At 41.4% G+C, this 19,060-nt stretch overlaps 1 protein-coding gene across 8 annotated transcripts in view; it reads left to right on the top strand.

Moving 5' to 3' along the window:
* The window catches only part of LOC148029138 (3-phosphoinositide-dependent protein kinase 1-like), a 107,600-nt gene that overhangs the window by 33,126 nt on the left and 55,414 nt on the right, over positions 1-19,060 (top strand). For 7 of the 8 annotated variants that reach the window (XM_087687897.1, XM_087687898.1, XM_087687892.1 and 4 more), the window contains exon 3: positions 2,503-2,683. In XM_087687897.1, the coding sequence (XP_087544023.1) occupies positions 2,503-2,683 (181 nt within the window). Of the gene's footprint in view, positions 1-2,266; positions 2,355-2,502; positions 2,684-19,060 lie in introns of all 8 variants that reach the window. The other variant, XM_087687894.1, reaches the window with a different exon arrangement.

Raw genomic sequence — 19,060 nt, 5'->3', positions numbered from 1 at the left:
CATTTGGTCGGCTCTTGGAAAGTGGTGCTCCAAAAGGCTCGTTGGCATCCTGTAGGGGACCGCGTGCAGACAAATTCTTTTCAGCTGGAATTGTTGGCGGTATCCACATTACTTTCATGGGAAGATAAACATCAGCTCAGACCAAGATTTAACCGCATGGCCCGTTTGGGTGTGACTTCGATTGCGGATGCTACCCTTGCCACTCGCAATGTCCTTGCATCATTTCGGACTGCTAGGAGACTTTTCAGGATCCCGCGCGGATACCGGGATTTATGGGGGAAGCTTTCCTTGGAACTTCAGGGTAGGCAACCCTTTCCTGCCCTGGCTATGGATCGCCCTTGGCAGGACTGGGACCTTGCAGGCCGGTTGAGTCTGGAAAAGGCCTCTACTAATCAGGTGTATCATCTTCTCATTAAAGATCACCAATGGTTGGGCGTGAAAGTTAATGCTGTTTGGGGCCTGCGGAAATCACTGTCATGGTGGCAGGCAACGCTGATGGAGGGATGGCAGAACAAGACACCTTTCAAATGCAAGGTCTTTCTGTGGCGGGTAATGATTGGTGGTCTTCCTCTTGCCTCGGCCCTTTCCAAGCGTCGAATCTCGAATGGCACTTGCTTCTTCTGCACCACTTCGGCGGAATCGGCCCGACATCGTTTTCTTTCTTGCCCGCTCGCCAAGAATATCTGGTCACTCTTGTCACGAATCTGGCACGCGGTGGTGGGGTCTTCACTGACTCCCTTCGATTGGGTTTTTGTGCGCCCGAAGTATCCCACACCACCACCGTTACATATGAAGATCTTATTCCATTTTTTCAGATACTGGGGATGCTGGCACATTTGGACCACCCGAAATGCTTTTCTCTTTGATTCGGCTTCTAATGTACCGCGACATATTGCAAGGCTTAAAGGGCTCTTGCATTGGCAGCTAGATCTCATCAGGCACTCTGACTTGCTCCCTCGGGAGGATTTGTATTCTTGGCATTTGGCAATTGCCTCTGGGTCCTTGCCATGATTGGTGTAACTTTTTAGTACCCTAGTCCGGGGATTTCCCACACGTTGGCCTATGGCCCTCGTGCCTCTTGTACTCGTGTAATCATGTAATCTTGTACTTTCTTCGTAATTAATACAATTACCTTTTACGGAAAAAAAAAAAAAAAGAGAGAGAGAGTTTCTTTAGATACTGGGGATGCTGGCACACTTGGACCACTCGGAATGCCTTTCTTTTTGATTCGGCATCTAATGTACCGAGACACCTTGCCCGGCTTAAAGGTCTTTTGCATTGGCAGATAGATCTTATTCGGGATTCGGACTTGCTCCCTCGGGAGGACCTGCTTCCCTGGCATATGGCAATTTCCTCTGGGTCTTTGCCATGATTTGTGTAACTTTTTCGTAGCCTAGTATTGGGTTTTTACACACGTTGGCTTAGGGCCCTCGTGTATTTTGTAATCATGTAAACTTGTACCTTTTTTCGTAATTAATACAATTACCTTTTACGAAAAAAAAGAGAGAGAGCGAGAGAGAGAAATTTGAAGACTACAAAGAATGAATGCTGAATATTAAAGGGAGATATACACAAAGGCTGTGTGAGTATAACCAGCTGGGAGATCTCTCACTCCACACGAATCTGAAATGATCGTGACCAAATGTAGGCAGGCCATAAATAGACAGCACTGAATGTGGAAAGCTGATCAGGTTGGCCAGCAAAAAATTGGCTGACTACTGCATTCAAAAAGAGATTGAAAATAAACTTTAAAATAATCACTGAAAACTGCCATGAATAGCTGCTTGCCATGTGGCAAAACTGTCTGCCCTGTCCAGCCTGGCTGACCTGCCTGGAAACCTGCCTGAACTGTTGGCAACTGCTGAAATACTGTCCAACGGTACATGGAAAATCTGCACAAATCTGCCCTAACCAAGCCTGTGCCTGTCTTGGAGAGGACCAAATCTGTAACATCAACCTCAAAGTTGGCAAGAAGAGCCTGCTCTACATTATGGAATTGATGATACTTAAGCCACCACGAGGAGGAGGGTGTGTAATTATCAACTATGCCATTTTATCCTTGCTGAGAACAACCCTCTCCAAACTTTAAGAAGTGTGGAACAGCTGCTTGATTTGAATAACTCAGGAGTGAGGGAGAACATCTTTTTTTTGATCATTGTTGCTTATGTTTATACGTTGATCATGTTTTCTCACAATATGTTTTAAGAGAATCTTTTCTGTGCAATCAATGTATTGCACTCAACATGTGATTACTGAACAAGTTCAGGGTGCCAATGCTTGGTTGGTGGGTAATGTCATTTCAGCAATTAGTTGCTGAGCTTGACTAAATAGATGCCATTCATATCTCATGCACGGTGGGTACAGTTTGTTTCAGGTGATCATTTCATACAGTACGTTTCATATGATCATTTCTGCTCTTTAGTGGAGTCTATCTTTATTTGTTTGAAGTTTCTCATATTTATGTCATGAGAGGTAGCTGAATTGTACCTTTATTTCTGGTAGGTTGTGAAGGCAAAAAAGAAAGATACTGGGATGACATATGCCTTGAAGATAATGGATAAGCTACACATAGTCAGAGAAAAGAAAACAGCACTTGTGAAGCTAGAGCGCATAATTCTTGATCAGTTGGAACACCCTGGAGTGGTTCATCTTTATTTTACATTTCAGGATGCTCACTACCTCTGTATCCATCATTTACTGTTGTTTTCATTGTAATGGTGCTTTACAACCTGCCAACAGCATGTTCAAAGTTTAGCTTGAATCGTTCATGTCACGCATGATGAATCCGGTTTTTGTCTGTAGCTCTTAGAAGATGGGATTACAGTGCAAAAATAAAATCAGTTATCACCTTCATTATTTCCCAGGGAATCACATAATGCATTCACTATCTATTCTTTGGATTCAAAATTGTTTTTGCTCAACATTCCAACTTCAAGTATACAGGAATGTTGACATCATGGTGTGGCAATGATGAGCTTGTTATGTGTGTGCCTCACAGCGTGGTGTGAGTTTGGAGTTGGAAAATTTCAAATGACACTTTACGTCTCTGAAGTTTTCCAAATCTTTTTTTTCCCCTGTAATCTTTGCTTCTAAGTCTCATGCAGCTTCTTCTGTGTGACATTGCTTACTTCCAATCTGCTGCCTATGCAACTTCTGTGGCTGTTGTGCCCACTATCATGGAATTGACTATAATATCTTGTGACCAAGTTGGTGAGTGTGACTTATCTGACCTAATTGACTTAAGTGACTTGGCAAAGTCTAGCTGCTGGAAGCTCAAATTTTCTGGTAACATGGGAGAATTGGTGTATTTTCCTTTTGTGTGTAGAGAGCACATTTTATGCTCTTGGAAGAGCAAAGTTAGACAAGGATGTGGTTGCATCTTTTGATCAACTAGTCTTGTTCACTGTTCTCTATCTGTCAATGACATTGTATTAAAATTTGTGGTTAGTTTGGATACTTTTCTGTTGATGTGGAGGTACAAAGGCCATCTATGTTGCAGCGGGTGATTGGGTTGGCTGCCACTTATGAGAAGAGAGAGAAGCAGAGAAAGGGCAGCATTGCAGCATAGGGTTGAAGGTCAAGCACAGGGTTAATCGCAAGGAAATTGAAGGAGGCTCTTCCATGTAGGCGATTGACTTTAAAGAGTGACAATATTGGCGGGAAGAATACATGTGCACTTTCATGGAGACAAAGAGTATCCTTAGAACAAGAAGGTGAAGTCGAGCTCAAAGACTTTGATAAATACTGTAGAAGCTCTAGGTATTTCTTCTGAATTTTTAGCAGAGGATTGCCATGTTAATGCAAGTAGTTGTTTGGTCATTTTATAAAGATAACTATGTTTGGCCCTCATGACCTTTGAAAGGTTGTTGGCCGTATTAACAGCCAAACAATTACAATCTTAATTGACAATAATATGGCATCCCTTGCTGACCGAGAATATCATATCCGTTATGTGGAGGGTTGTGAATATATGCTAGGGTTTGTATAGACATAGAATGTATGAATACGGCTGAAATGCAATAACTTAGACTGTGATGCAATAAACGCAAACCCTAGGGCCTAAATGCAAAATGCAAAACACAAAATGCAAAAATACAAACACAAACAGAGAAGAAAGAGAACTTTGAAGTGAATGAATCAATGTTGTAAATAAATGAGAGAATGTATAAAATGCTCAAGGGCACAAGTGTCCAATAGCTGGTGGCTCTCGCGGGAGTGGATTGAGGGAGGTTTCGATGTGTGTCGTCCATCAAAGACAGATCTCGAGTGCAGTAACCACTAGTTGGAGAAGAGGTTGATGAAGAAAAGTGCTGAAAACACAAAAATGGCCTGCTGTGGATGCAAATGTAAATCAGGCTGATGGTGCAAATGGAAGGGTAGTAGGCTAGAAACCAGAACACAACAGTCTTTGGGGTTGGAAGTGGTAAACACTCCAAATTAACTGCTTGAAGATGATGGAAGTTGATCATTGGCAACAGTGGGAGGCTAGGCGGCAATTGTAGATCATATAGCAGTAGTTGCTAGGGGTTGGACAACTAGTGGAAGAGAGCTAATGGTGGTTAAAACTTGCAAGACAAGGATGGATTGAATGGTGGGCAGCCTATCTATTTATAGATGCAGAAGGATCCTTTAAATTAGGGTTTTTCTTATAGGACACAAAAACTCTCTAGGACCACGCACCGTTTAATGAAACTTTTGGTAATTTACATGTTTTGGGGCTGTCTTAAAGAGCTAATTAGTTTGTAATGCATTTTTAACTCAACATCTCCTTTGGAAGAAAAGCTCAAGCCCATTTTTACTTGGAGTCCCACCCCAAAGTAACTAGGGCATTGGATAAAGGGTGCATATTGCTTGCCTAGTGGCCTACCAAGACTATAGAGGTGGGTTATCTTACCAAGGGAGTCCAAGTATCACCATAGAGAGGCCAAGTAATCACCTAGTGGCCTATTGAGACGTGCAAAGGTAAATGCAACCATAGTAAACTCTCTGTTTCTTTTTTTGGGTGGCTTTTGTGGTGAAGATATGGTTTGCAGTCTATCAAGCAATTGTGCCCTTGGAGGAGTGAAAAGGGGCGGTTAGATCCAACACATCACAAAACAGACAAGCTAACTTGACCACTTGAGAGTGTTGATGACGAGGGAGAAGGGAGAAGAAGTATGTAGGTGTGGCGGTCAGATGGTGAAAGAACTACTGGTGGAAACAACTCAATAGGGGTGCTTTGCACAATGAGATGCAAAGAGTAATGATACATGATGAGAATACACATGCAACAAGGTGCCACTTGGACAGTGTCCCTTGTGGGAAAATTGTTCACTTACCTAAGCGTCCTTTTACAAAGATAATAATGATCATGCAATGCAAGGAGGAGGTACAATGGGGATGGGAGGTTGCTGTTGAGGACAAATGCTAAAACTTGTAGAATACCATAGACTTGCTTTATGGAATGTTAAAGGCATTTCTTGAGGCAATAAGCAGTATTGGTTGTGGAAAGTTGTGTTAGTTGGAAATTGGGATGTTTTTTGTGTTGTGGAGCACAAACAACATGCTTTGGCAGGATCCTCTTATGTATATTAGGATTGTATAGTTTTTTTTAGTGGTTGGATTGCACATAAATCTGGAGTTATGTTGGTTGTTAGATCATCCTTGCAACCATCCTTGGTTTCTCAAGACCCTCCCAGCAGATTTGTGACACTGGAAATCCTATATGAGGGAGAGGTTTTGTGGCTGGTGGGCATGTATGCTCCTTCTATTGCTTGGGAACACCGTCAGCTTTGGGATGGCCTGCACTGCCTTGCCATGGCTTGTCAAAGTTTTGTTATGGGAGATTTTAATGCATGTGTTTCTGCGAATCAGGCGACTTCACCGCACTTAGTCATGGATGGTCTTGAGCGGCAGGCTTGGGACGCTTTGGTAGCCGTGTCTTTGAAACAGGACATGTGGTCCTGGATGCATCCTTCACAGTTTGGATATATACTTAGTGTTCTCTTTAGCATCCAAACACCTGGGACAGACTTGATAGGATCTACATTTGTCAGAGTGTTTCTTTTCTTCTTGCACTCATTCATATGTGGGTGGAGCGACAACATGTCTTGTCAGATCACTATCCTTTGGTTTTGGATTTGACCCACAGACCTGTTCATGCCTTTAAGGATCTCCTTGCTTGTTTACCAGTTTTATTTTTTGGAAAATCAATTTTTGGAATGTATTCAGCAATTGATTGCTTCTTTTAGCTGGAGGGTTCTATCTAGAGGGATGGAAGCATGGGCTGTTTTTAGGGATAATGCACGAGCGTTGTCCCGACAATATGGTATTCAGCATGCTTGCTCTTTATGAGTTGAATTGCAGCATACACAATCTTTGTTGGCCCACTCGTTGTCTCTATATCAGTCAAGGGATTCTAATGATGACTTACTCACATGCATTGAATGGTTGAAATGTAGAGTTCAATCTCTTCAAGAGGATATGCTAAATACAAATTGTTGGCCCGAGTGGAAGCTTTGCATGATAATAACTATCAATCTCATCAGCTTTTTGCTTGTTTACACCAAAAATATGCTCGGGAAAATATTGTGCATTTGTTGGATGAGCAAAGTGTTATGGTGACTGATCTTGCTTCCATCATTTAAATGTGTGTTGACTTTTGTAAATCTTTGTTGGATCCACAGGAGATTCTTTCTGATGTTGTTCACTCTGCTCGTTGATACATTTGTGATTTGGTTAGTAATCAGGTTAAACTAGAATGGGTTGATTTGATGGAGGCTGATGTTTTAAAGGATGAAGTGGAGGATGTGCTGTCCCATTTACCACGAAGGAAAAGCCCTGGCTGGGATGGGCTTCCTAATGAGCTTTTTTCAGCTCATGTTGAGCAACTTAAGGACCCATTAACTCGCCTGTGTCAGCAAGTGTGGAACTCTGGTAGGATGCCTTTAGGTTGGAAGATTGCTGTGGTTTAGTTATTGCCTAAAGTTTCTTCTTCGACCTCTTTGAAACAATGGAGACCCATTTCTGTTATGGGTTCTTCGTATAAAATCTTCTCTAAAATCATTGCCAACAGATTGCAAAAAATATTCCCGCACTTGGTTCATCCATGTCAATATGGTTTCATTAAGAGACAGAATATAATGGATAACATTTTGAATGTTCATCTGGGGATTGATTGTGCCAAAGCCTCAGGCTAGTAGGTTGTTATGCTTCAGCTTGATCTTGAAAAGGCACTTGATCATGTCAACTGGTCGTTGTTGCGGCATCTAATGTCCACCATGGGATTTGGTCCTCAAATGACTTCTCTTGTTGATACCATTAGTCAGGGTGCTGTGGCTCATATTGCACTTAATGGAGGGACCACAGATGAAATTGCCTTGTCTTGGTCTCTTCGGCAAGGTTGCACTCTCAATCCTTTGCTATTTGCCTTGGTCACTTGCCCGATGCTCTCATTGTTAGATAAGTTGGTTAATCAAGGTGAGATTGTTGGTGTGTCTCTTCCCAATGGTGCCCAACTTTTGGGTCAATCTTTGGCTGATGATTCCTTTATGTTTCTTAAGGTTGATCACACTAATGTTAATCGGGCAATGGATATGTGGAATCTCTTTGCTTTAGCGTCGGGACTATATATTAATGCTTAGAAATCTACACTGCTTTCTTATGCAGAGAATGATTTGCAAGCTTTGGGTTGGCAAGGGTTTGTGATTTCTAAAGGCGATATTACTTGACACTTGGGTTATCCTATTGGTGTGAATGTAGCTCCCTGTGCCTTGCTTGATTGCATGTCATCCCATATACATGATCGGTTCCTGTATTGGAAATCTCAAGGTTGGCCTCTTCATGTGAGACTTAAAGTTGCTCAGTGCATCATGATTAGTATGGTCTTGTTTTTTTTGCCATTACTTCCTTGGACTAAGAAGTCTCTTTTGGAACTGGTTCAGCCTTTCCGTGTCATGTTGTGGAAAAAGAAAGGGAATCGTTTGGGCCAGGTGTGGATTTCATGGGAGCATGTGACTACTCCTAAAAGGATGGAGGGAGTAGCTTTATTGGATGTTAATTTACATATGGTTGCTTTGAGACTAGCACTTTTTCAGGCACTATGTGTAGAGAGTCATCCCAGGTCAGATTTTGCAAAATTTTTCATAGAAAAGATTGGTATCTCTCATGGTAGCGCAGTTGTTCAAGTTTCTTGATGGCATGTGCTTAACTCCATGAGGTCTATTAAGGTCTCCTAATCTTTTCTCCTCTCTCATTTGATTGCATCTGGGCAGGAGATGTTACATTTTGCAATTTGGCGCCCTCCTGATCTTTGTAAGGAGGAGAATTCGGTGCAAGGAGAAGTGCTGGTTACCTTTAGGTTGTTGCATTGGCTTGATAAAGATTTGCAGCGAGATAAGTTTAATCAGATGGCTCGTTTGGGGTTGGAGATAGTCCATGATGGTGTCATTCTTGGGCAGCCCTGTCTTTATTCTTTTCGGCATATTCGTCAGCACTTTCGGGTGCCTTGAGGTTGCATGACATTTGGTCGTCCATACAAGACAAGCTTTTGAGGTTCTCTGCTTTGCTTGCCTTGCAACTATCATCTCCTTGGCGAGATTGGATGTTTATGCTTCCTGATGATTTCGAGAAAAGGTCAGCTAATCAGATCTATCATCAGATAGTCGAGGCCAAGAGATGGGTCATTGGAAAGGCTAATAAATTATGCCATATTCGGGATAGCAAAAAGAAGTGGTAGGAAAGATTTCTCTAGCTCTGGAAGTCTAAGGTTCCTTGTAAGGGTAAAGTGTTCATGTGGAGGTTGCTTATTGGGGGTCTTCCAATTGGGGATGTGTTCTATACTCGTAAGATCTTCCATGGTCGCTGTGTATTTTACACTATATGTGATGAGACATTGCTTCATCTCTTTGTCTCTTGCCCTGTTGCTCGATAGATTTGGAGTTTTGTTTCTCGTATGTGGTCCTCGGCGACTCAGCAGCAATGGATATTAGCTCGTTCGTGGATTATGGGAAGGATGACTTCTATGTCTGCTTTGCAATCAGATTATTCCCGCTTCTTCTATTTCCTTAGATGGACAGCTCTGTGGGCCGTGGCATATTTGGCGTACTCGGAATGCCTTTATTTTTTATTTGGCCTTGAGCATCCATGGTCATGTGGCGCGTGTTCGTGGTTTAGTGTTATGGTAGATCTCCTCTATGGTTTTAGCTGATCTGGTTCTTCTTGACATTGCTACTCTCTGGCAAGATATTGTTCGCTCCACACCAGCTGTCCTTTCTGTGTGATATTTGTGTGTTAAGAGTCTTGGTAGCCTTTCATTTGTGTCTGTTTTGTTTTTCTTGGCTGACTTAATGGTCTGATGTAAATATTGCTACTTAATTCAATTATCTTCACGAAAAAGAGAGAGAGAGTGAGCAGCAATAGTAGAAAGTGATGCACGATGTGTGGGTATGAAATATGTACCACTCTTTAGGTTTTTGATAGTTATATGTAAAGGACTAAAGTATAAGTGCAAGGGTGTGTTCCCACTCGAGCATGTATAAAAGGCATGGCGGCCCTTTATTCCCAACAACCTCCCATCTAAAGGTAGTGTGCCTGAAGATCGAGGAAAGAATCAACTAAGTCTAAGTATGTACAAAGCTGAAATACACATACTATCCAACTCCCATCGTCTGTCAGCAATGAGCAAACGGCTTTGTTGGGAGTACTTTCATGAGAAGATCTGCAGGACTATCATCTATATGTACCTTGACAAGCTCAATGCTTTTGATGTCAAGTACATCCTTGATAAAGTGATACTTCACTTGTATGTGCTTCGTCTTTGCATGAAAGACAGGATTTCGTGCTAGCGTAATAGCACTTTGGCTATCATAGTGGAGGATAGGAGTCTCAGTAATGCCAAGCTCTTCCACTAGATGTGAAAGCCATAAAGCCTCCTTGCATGCCTTAGTGGTAGCCACATATTGTGCCTCTATAATAGACAATGCAACACACTTTTGTAGCTTGGAGATCCAAGAGATTGCTCCCCCTATGAAGCTGAATACATGCCCTAAAGTAGACTTCCTGGAGTCAGCATGACCAGCATAGTTTGCATTCGTAAAGCCAATGACAGACGCTTTCTGCTTTCCAAAGTAGATGCACACACCCTTTGTGCCCTTAAGATATCTCATGATACCTTTCACTCATGGAGACAGGGAACGCCCATTCTGGCACTTATGAACGGATTAACGTATTCTGGGAGGACTGAACCCATGAAATGCTAGCGGAACATTCTAGCCCGTCCCTGCCCCATTTCAGTCCGTTCCATCTTGTTCCGTAGCCGTTTCCTGTTTGGAACGACCATTCCAGGGTGGCAATATTTTTGTAAAATAAAAAAGTTAAAACGTACATTTTCCTGCCCGTTGCGTGTCTGCAATCTTCCACTTGTCGTCCGCGTGTCCTTTGTTGCTTGCGATCTCTTGCATCTCCCGCCTATCGTCGGCCTGTCGTTTGTTGTCCGCTTGTCGCCGGCGATCTCCATGTCCACGTGTCCACTATCAATGCTGCTGTCAGTTTGCTGCAGGTTGACCATCACCTGCAAGCTGCCCATCTCTCTCTCTCTCTCTCTCTCTCTCTCTCTCTCATTGTACAGACTCTCTCTCTCTCTCTCTCTCTCGACTCTCGTGCGCACTCACTCCAGTCTTTCTCTCATCTCATTGCCAAGCCCTATGGGCTGTCACGAGCTGGTGTGGAGTGGGAGGTTCACACATGACTTGGCACATCATCAACAATCAATTTCATCTTTTCTAAATTCCAAGGTGTCTACTAACCATGCACACCGCTTTCGATTTTATTTAAATGTTAAGAAATTTGTGTAAATTGTATCAATGTTGGGGCATTATGGACAAATTTTGCACATATGGAGCAATTTGGGACCCAAAATATCCCCTTATTGATTGCCCCAAATTGCTCCCAATGTCACAAATTGGATAATTGCCCCAAATCGCCTCAATTATCCCAAATTTCTTGATTGTCCCAAATTTAAAGTGTTTACAATTGAGGCCTGAATTGCCCCCAAATCTGGGGCATTTGGGATCTGCAATTACCCTCAAATTTGGGGCATTTCAGATCAGTCTCTGCCCCAAATTTAGGGGTGATTCAGCAGGGATTTGCCTCAATTTAAAGCATCTATGATTCAGGATGCAATCTCCCCTAAATTTGGAGCATTTTGGATTAGTTATTGCCCAAAATTTGGGGTTTTCTCAACAAGGATTGGGGCACAAATTTGGCTGCAATGTCCCCAATTTTGGGGCATTTGGATCCCGGGATCTGAAAGAGCCCCCAAATTTGGGGCATTTTGAATCAGTCATTGCCCCATATTTGGGAGCTGAAAATGCTGCAATGGAATGCCCCAAAATTTGGTGCATTTTCAGCCAAGGGAATGCTGGCTGGAATGCCCCAAATTTGGGGCATTTTCAGTAAAAGCAATGCAGGCTGAAGTAGCACCAAAGTTCGGGCATTGTTAGCATACACACGCATATTGAAATTTTGGCTGCAAATTTCTGCAATTTCATTGAACTTTATTGATTATTTGTCACTTTTATATAGATGGCAGCATTGACATCCATGGGATTTTCATAATCCTCAGTAGGTACTTCGTCAACAACTAGACGAAGTTAAAGCACTACTTGGTCATGGTGGGTCGAGGTAGATGTAGGGGTGCCATTGAGAGGTGGAGGGGCTTACCCTTGGAAATGCAAACTTTGCTCTTATGCTCGCACTAGTGGGGCTAATAAAGTGAGAGCCCATCTTCTACATGAGGAGGGGAAAGAGGTGTGTTTTTGCACCAATGTATCATTTGAGAAAAGGCATGAGTTATTTGACCGCATAGCCACTTCTATAGGGAATTCACATGCTAAGAGGACGCCAAACATAGCAATGGGTCCAACAACATTGACTCAAATTCTAGGAGGGCATGGTGCTTCATGCAAAAGACCACCAGGATTAGTGGCTACATAGCCTTCTCGTGGGCCATTAGTGGCAGCAGCAGGTCGTAGTGTTAGACAGAGTTCATTGCACACTTCATAGGAATTAAACAAAAAAGAGGAAATAGATGCAGTAGTGGCATGCTTTTTCTACCATGACCATCTTGCATTCAAATTAGATAGGTCATCCTATTTTTAAATATGGTGACAAAGATCGCAGAGTATGGATCCACATATAAGCCCCCTTCATAAAAAACTATTAGGACTACATTGCTTCAAAAGGAGAAAGCAACCATAGAGATTGCAACAGCAAATATTCGCAATCAATGGGCAAGAAATGGAGTAGCATTGATAGCAGATGGATGGAGTGACGCACGCCATAGGTCCATACATGGTGTTGTCGCATATTCTCGTGGGGATGTATACTTCATTGGTAGTCATGATGCTTCAAAGACTGGAAAGAGGACAGATGTATTAGCATCCGAGTGGTGCGAGCCAATGCAGGCTGTTGGGGCAGAAAATGTAGTGTAGTTTTTGGTAGATTGTAAACCTACAAACAGGGTAGTAGGAAACATTTTAATGGCAATGTATCCACATATCACCTTTAGTCTGTGCATTGCGCATTGCTTGAATAACTTGTTGAAGGATATTGGGAACTTGCCATGGATTGCATCTCTTGTGGCGAAAGGCAATAAGATTGTCGCATTTGTATGTAATCATCAGTACTTGCATGTTGAGTTTTGCAAGAGGTGACAAAGAACTTCTCAAATACTCAAAAATACGATTTGTATATAACTTTCTTATGCTTGGTTGATTGCACTATTACAAAGGTGTAATTAGGGAGCTATTTGCTAGTGATGAGTATGAAAATTGGACTGGGGTTGCCACTGTTATTGCTGTGTTATGTAATGCAAATGTCTCTAATAGAGATTTTTGGGAGGAGGTAAATTGCACCAACCAAATGGTTGATCGTGTCACACATGTTGAGGCTTATAGATGAGTATGACTCTCCTATGCATGCTGCAGCATATGTGCTTGATCTTGAGTTTCAAGGGAAGATGCAAGAAAGAGACCTTGAGGTGGTCAAGGCTTGGAACACATTACTGCCAAGGCTTTATCCTAGCTGTGAAATGAATACAAAATTAAAAATCAGATCTGTGTATCGGCAAACATTAGGGATGCTTGGTACAGAGGATGCACAAGAGGACATGACAAATATTGAGACTGCTTTATGGTGAGAGGACTACAGGGCAGAAGCTCCAGAGTTGCAGAGTTTGGCTATTTATATTCTTAGCCAAACAATTAGCTCTTCTTGTTTAGAGCAACTATGGAGCTCATTCAATCATATTAACTCAAAGAAGAGAAATCATCTTGGTACAATGAAGATGAATGACCTTGTTTATGCGAGCTCCAATCTTCGCTTGCCAGCTCGTACATGAGTTGCAAAGTCCGATTCTTTTATACGTTGGGAAAAAGATGACGATGACGATGATGATGGTGATGGTGATGGCTAGGATGTTGTTTAGCAGGACAAGCATTCAGGCACAATGAAACCATCTTCCATGAATGAGAGCACTTAGTGGCTAGCCTCTTGGAACTTTAGAGTATTGACTTGGAACTAGGGGCTCTTGTATAACTTGGATCTTTAGACCTTAAAGTTTACTGCATATTTTGTTTCTTTGGAATGCAGACTTGTTGGATTTATGCAACATTGTTGATTACAATGCAACAATCCATTGTTGATTACAATGTTTTGAATCTTTATTATTGTTGAAACTTGATTATTATGTCTCTAATTTCACGAATTATGGTTGATTTCGAACAAGGATACTAATAGATCAATTTATAATTGTGTGTACATGCCATATGGTTGGTCAGTGATTTTGTGATCAAATTACTAAAGTCATTTTTGTATTTCAATTCTTCATATCTCTAGATTCTAAGTGTTGATTCTCTCTCTCTCTCTATATATATATATACATATGTATATATACATATGTATATATATATACATATGTATATATACATATGTATATATACATATGTATATATATATACATATGTATATATACATATGTATATATAGATATGTATATATACATACATATATATATATATATGTATATATACATATATATATATATATAGATATGTATATATATATATATGTATATATATATAGCAACCATAGCATATATCAAGCTACCCATAGTTGAAGCATATGGGATCTTAGCCATTTCAATCTTTTGATCATCAGACGTAGGGCTGTTCTTTGCATTGAGTTTCACATATGGAGGTAATGGTATACCAATTGCTTCCCCCCTCCCCTCCATATTGAAACACTATAAAATCTTGGATACATACTTCTGCTGTGATAGATAAAGAAGACCTTTCGATTTGTCTCTGAGTATATGCATCCCAAGAATATGATTGACTTCACCAAGATCCTTCGTATCAAAGCTGCTATGTTGGTTCTGCTTCAATGTGTCTAACACATGAACATTCCTACCACCAATCTCAGCATGTCATCCATATACAAAATCAATATAATAAGGCTGCCATTTGTTGCCTTCTTGGTATACAAGCAGTGATCCACTTGACTTCTTTGAAAACCTTGAGATTGCATGAATGTATCAAACTTATGAATGATACCATTTGCGTGGTGCTTATTTCAGCCCATACAAGCTTTTGTTGAGTTTACATACCATCTTTTCTTACCCCTTAGCCACAAAACCTTCTGGCTGTTGCATATATATGTCCTCATGGAGATCACCATGTAAGAAAACAGTCTTTACATCCATTTGTATGAGTTCCATAGCCTCACATGCAACCAAGCCCAATAAGGTTCGTAAAGTAGTCATTTTGACTACAAGAGAAAAGATCTCATCCAAGTCAATCCCATGTTCTTGTTGGTAGCTTTTGGCAACTAGCCGTGCTTTGTACTTTGGCGAGGAACTAGAGGTGACCTTCATTTTGTAAGCCCATTTGCATGGTAGGATTTTTTGCTCCTTAGGCAAATGCACCAAATCCTAACTACTATTTTTCTTTAGAGATTCTATATTTGACAGCATTGCTTTACGCCATTTCTTGTTGTCCTTTTGGTTCATTGCTTCCTTGAAGCATGACGGTCCACCACAATCTATTAACATGATATAATTAACAACATAGTTTGTACAACGAACAAACCTATTTGGCTGTTTGGTATTTCTGGTCAATCTACGTGTAAAGAAATACTATGACACAGAAACACAAATAACAATCGTACGACAAAGCACAAATTGATAAAAGAATACAATTAGGGTTAGGGTAACTTAGAGACAATGAACACAGAGAATAATTGAAGTGATATAACTGCTGAATATACAATGCTCATGCAACAAAGACACTATGCAGTGAATGAATACTGAACTTATACTCCTGTATCTCAAGGATCAGGGCTAGGGTAATGAGCTGGAGAGTGTGTCGCACTCTGAACGGATCCCGAATCGCAACAAGGCAGCCTTCGGATGTCAAACACCAGCAAACACAGTAGTGAGAAGCTAGATCTGATGCAGACGGCAGTGAGGAGAGAGAGAGATGAAAATTGCAGGCTGCAGGAGAGAAAGACTAAAAATGTAGGCAGCAGGAGAGAGAAAGACTAAAAACGCAAGCAGGACAGCCTGCAGGAGAGAGATAACTGCTAGTTGACAAGTAGGACAGCTGGGCGACAGCCTACATGAAGCAAACTCAGGGCTGTGATGACATGGCAGGCTGTACGACAGCAAGTCTACGCAGGAACTATAGTTGCTTGGCTGGAATCAGCTCCAAACTGCCTGAAGAGGACTGAAAATCAGGCGCCAATTGATGTAGACAGCAATGGACAGCTTCGGCTGAGATGTCCTTTGTGAACGGGGTGTGGGCAGCAAGCTGAAACACCTGAAATCTGCAAAAACGAGATTATAGAGTGAATGGAGGGTAGCATACATATTTATAGAAAGTTTGGGCCCTCCCAAGTGGGTTTGCGCTTATGGGACATAGAAGCTCTCTAGGATCATGTTTCTTTTAAATAAACTAGGTTTCTTCATTAATTAAGCAAGTTTTGTTTAAGTAAAGCTAATGCATTTTTAGCTCAACACTACGGACGCGATGATTAGTGTTTGCTGGTTGCTCAGCCCGTAAATCTGCATTAACAGCTTGTTGTTCCAAAGGTTCAACATGCTGGGTTGTCTGTTCCGACTATTCCAAAGGCACATTTTCTTGTTGAAACTGTGGTATATTATGGGTAACTTCTTTTTAATTGATTTCAACATCATTTCTTGCATTTATAGGATCATTTACAGTTGGTAAAAAATGTATTTACTTTAAAATAAGATTGTTTGCTGTTATACAACTGACACTCTTTGCTTTCCTACAAGTATTTCTTCTCGGAACACAACCTTTTTAACTTCTTTTGTCTTTTCGGGCTGTTTATGCATGCGATCTTTCCGGAAGATTACATCATTGTTGTATACAATTTTGTGAGATGAAGGAATAAGTTTGGGGGAAAAACCTCTCCTACCGAGAGTAAAAAGTGCCCTAGTGTCCTACTGATCACTGACACTCCTATGTGAGTGTAGGCGTAAGTGAGACGTAAGGGAAATACCCAACAAACCCCCTTGGAGTGAAGAGTGATCAAGAGTACAAGGATCATCCGCCACCAAAGGAGATCAAATTTAAAGCATTGCGAAATGCTTCAAATTTGTCACGAGGAAGAGCTTTGGTGAAGATGTCTGCCACATTACTGGTGGTAGGACAATAGACAAGGCTGATATCACCTGTATGTAGCCTCTTTTTGACAAAGTGATAATGTATCTCAATGTGTTTCGTGCGTGCATGAAACACTGGGTTTCGTGCCACTGGAATGGCACTTTGACTATCAGTGAATAAAGAAGTAGGCTCCGTAACAGATATATCCAGATCAGCTAGCAAGCGCCTAATCCATACGCATTCAACTGTGGTAGTGAAAGCTGCTTTGTATTCAGCTTCACATGACGATGTGGCAACAGTGGATTGTTTCTTGCCAAGCCAATATATGCAAGACTAGCCAAGAAAGAAACAATTGTCACTAGTGGAGTGATGTGAATCATAATCACCAGCCCAGTCAAAATCACTGTAAGCATGTAACTGCAGTGGTCCCCCTTTGGCATAAAGCAATCCAAGAGATCTAGTACCCTGCAAGTAGCGGAAGACACACTTAACAGCTTGACAATGTGATATGCATGGCTGATGCATATATCTGCTCAGGGTTGAAACTGCAAACTGTATGTTCGGCCTAGTGTTGCATAGGTAAATAAGACATCCAACTGCTGGAGTATGTGTGTATATCAAGCAAATCACTATCATCATGTAATGATAGCTTTAGTCGAGGTTCCATTGGTGTACAGACTGGCTTGCAATCCTGTAAGCCAAACTTCTCAAGAAGTTTACCAATGTATCTTGATTGTGATAAACCAATACCTCTAGCATCATGTATGAACTAAGTGCCCAAGTAATAATGCAAAGACCCCAAGTCTGACATGTCAAAAGTTTGCTGCAAATTTTGTTTGAATGCTGAAATCTAATCAGCATGTGTCCCTGTAAGCAAGAGATCATCAACATATAGACAGATGATCAGCATGGATCCCCCCTCTTTAAATACGTAAAGGGTTTTATGAACCCTTGGCTAAGCAAGAAAGCATCTATCTTTGCATACCAAGCTCTAGGAGCTTGTTTCAAGCCATATAAAGCTTTTTTTAGCTTGCAAACCAAGTGTTCCGAGCCCTCAACTACAAAACCAATGGGCTGCTATACATATACTTCCTCATGAAGATCCCCATGTAAAAATGCAGTTTTAATATCCAATTGATGCACAGTCCATCCATAATGGGCAGCCAAAGCAACCATAGATATGATGGTCGTCATGCGGGAAGTAGGAGCAAATATCTCCTCATAGTCAATGCCTTTGTTCTGTGCGTAGCATTTAGCTACAAGCCTTGCCTTATATTTGTGAATGGATCCATTTGCATTCCGTTTCAGCTTGTAGACCAATTTTGTTCCAATGGCTTTCTTCCCAAAGGGCAAAGACACCAAATCCCATGTTTGATTCTTAGTTATAGGATCCAATTCAGCTTGCATTGCTGCCATCCAATGCACACTTTGTTGTGCATCCTCAAAACATTCAGGCTCATCATCATCAAGGGTGCTTGCTGCCATAACAAACTCCATGGTATGTGCAGTATCATGCATACGAGCTTGCCTTCTAGTACGACCAGCCATGGATGCATCCAGATGACTATCTTTCATAGTCTGTAAATACCATCTAGGCATTTGTCTTGCCTCCTGACTGTGCATAAGCTCTTGCTGAATTTTAGTTTCAGCACTTTGCTGAATATTCAGATCAGCCAATGGCTGATTTTCTACATTTTCCAAAGGAGCAGCTGGCTGAACATTGAGTTCACTTGCTGAAACTCCAGCTGAATCACCAAATGTAATGGGCAGCAACCCTTCAAATACATCACAGGCAGCTTGATATGTGTCTAAACCAGCAAGGGACAATTCTGATTTTTCATCAAATAGGACATCCCTATTGACAAACACCTTTTTAGAAACAGGATCATAGAGTGTGTAGCCTTTGCTGTCACTGCTATATCCCACAAAAATGCATTTGACAGCCTTGTTATCTAACTTTTTTCTGAGTACCTGTGGAATGTGTGCATATGCAAGACACCCAAAGGTACGAAAGTGTCCAATAGAAGGTTTCTGGCTGTTCCAAGCCTCAAAAGGTGTAATTTTCTTCAATGCTTTGGTGGGGCATCTGTTCAAAACATGGCAAGCACACACGACGGCTTCCATCCAAAAATTGTGTGGCAAGCTCTTTGCTTTCAGTATACATCTGTTCATCTCCATGAGTGACCGATACTTCCTCTCTGCAACCCCATTCTGCTATGGAGTATAAGCAATAGTGTACTGATGGACAACGCCCTTCTGCTTCAAAAAAGAATTCAGCATAGAGGACATGTATTCTCCCCTCCGTCCGAACGGAGAGTCTTAATTTTACAACGAGACTGGTTTTCAACAAGTGCAATAAAAGCTAAGAATGCATCATACACTTCTGACTTTTTGAC

The sequence above is a fragment of the Lygodium microphyllum genome, chromosome 11, assembly GCF_053477565.2.
Source record: "Lygodium microphyllum isolate KBCC chromosome 11, Lygodium_microphyllum_v1.1.10, whole genome shotgun sequence".
NCBI classification, from domain to species: domain Eukaryota; kingdom Viridiplantae; phylum Streptophyta; class Polypodiopsida; order Schizaeales; family Lygodiaceae; genus Lygodium; species Lygodium microphyllum.
The sequence above is the reverse complement of the archived record's forward strand: the minus strand, read 5'-3'. Positions and strand labels throughout refer to the sequence as shown.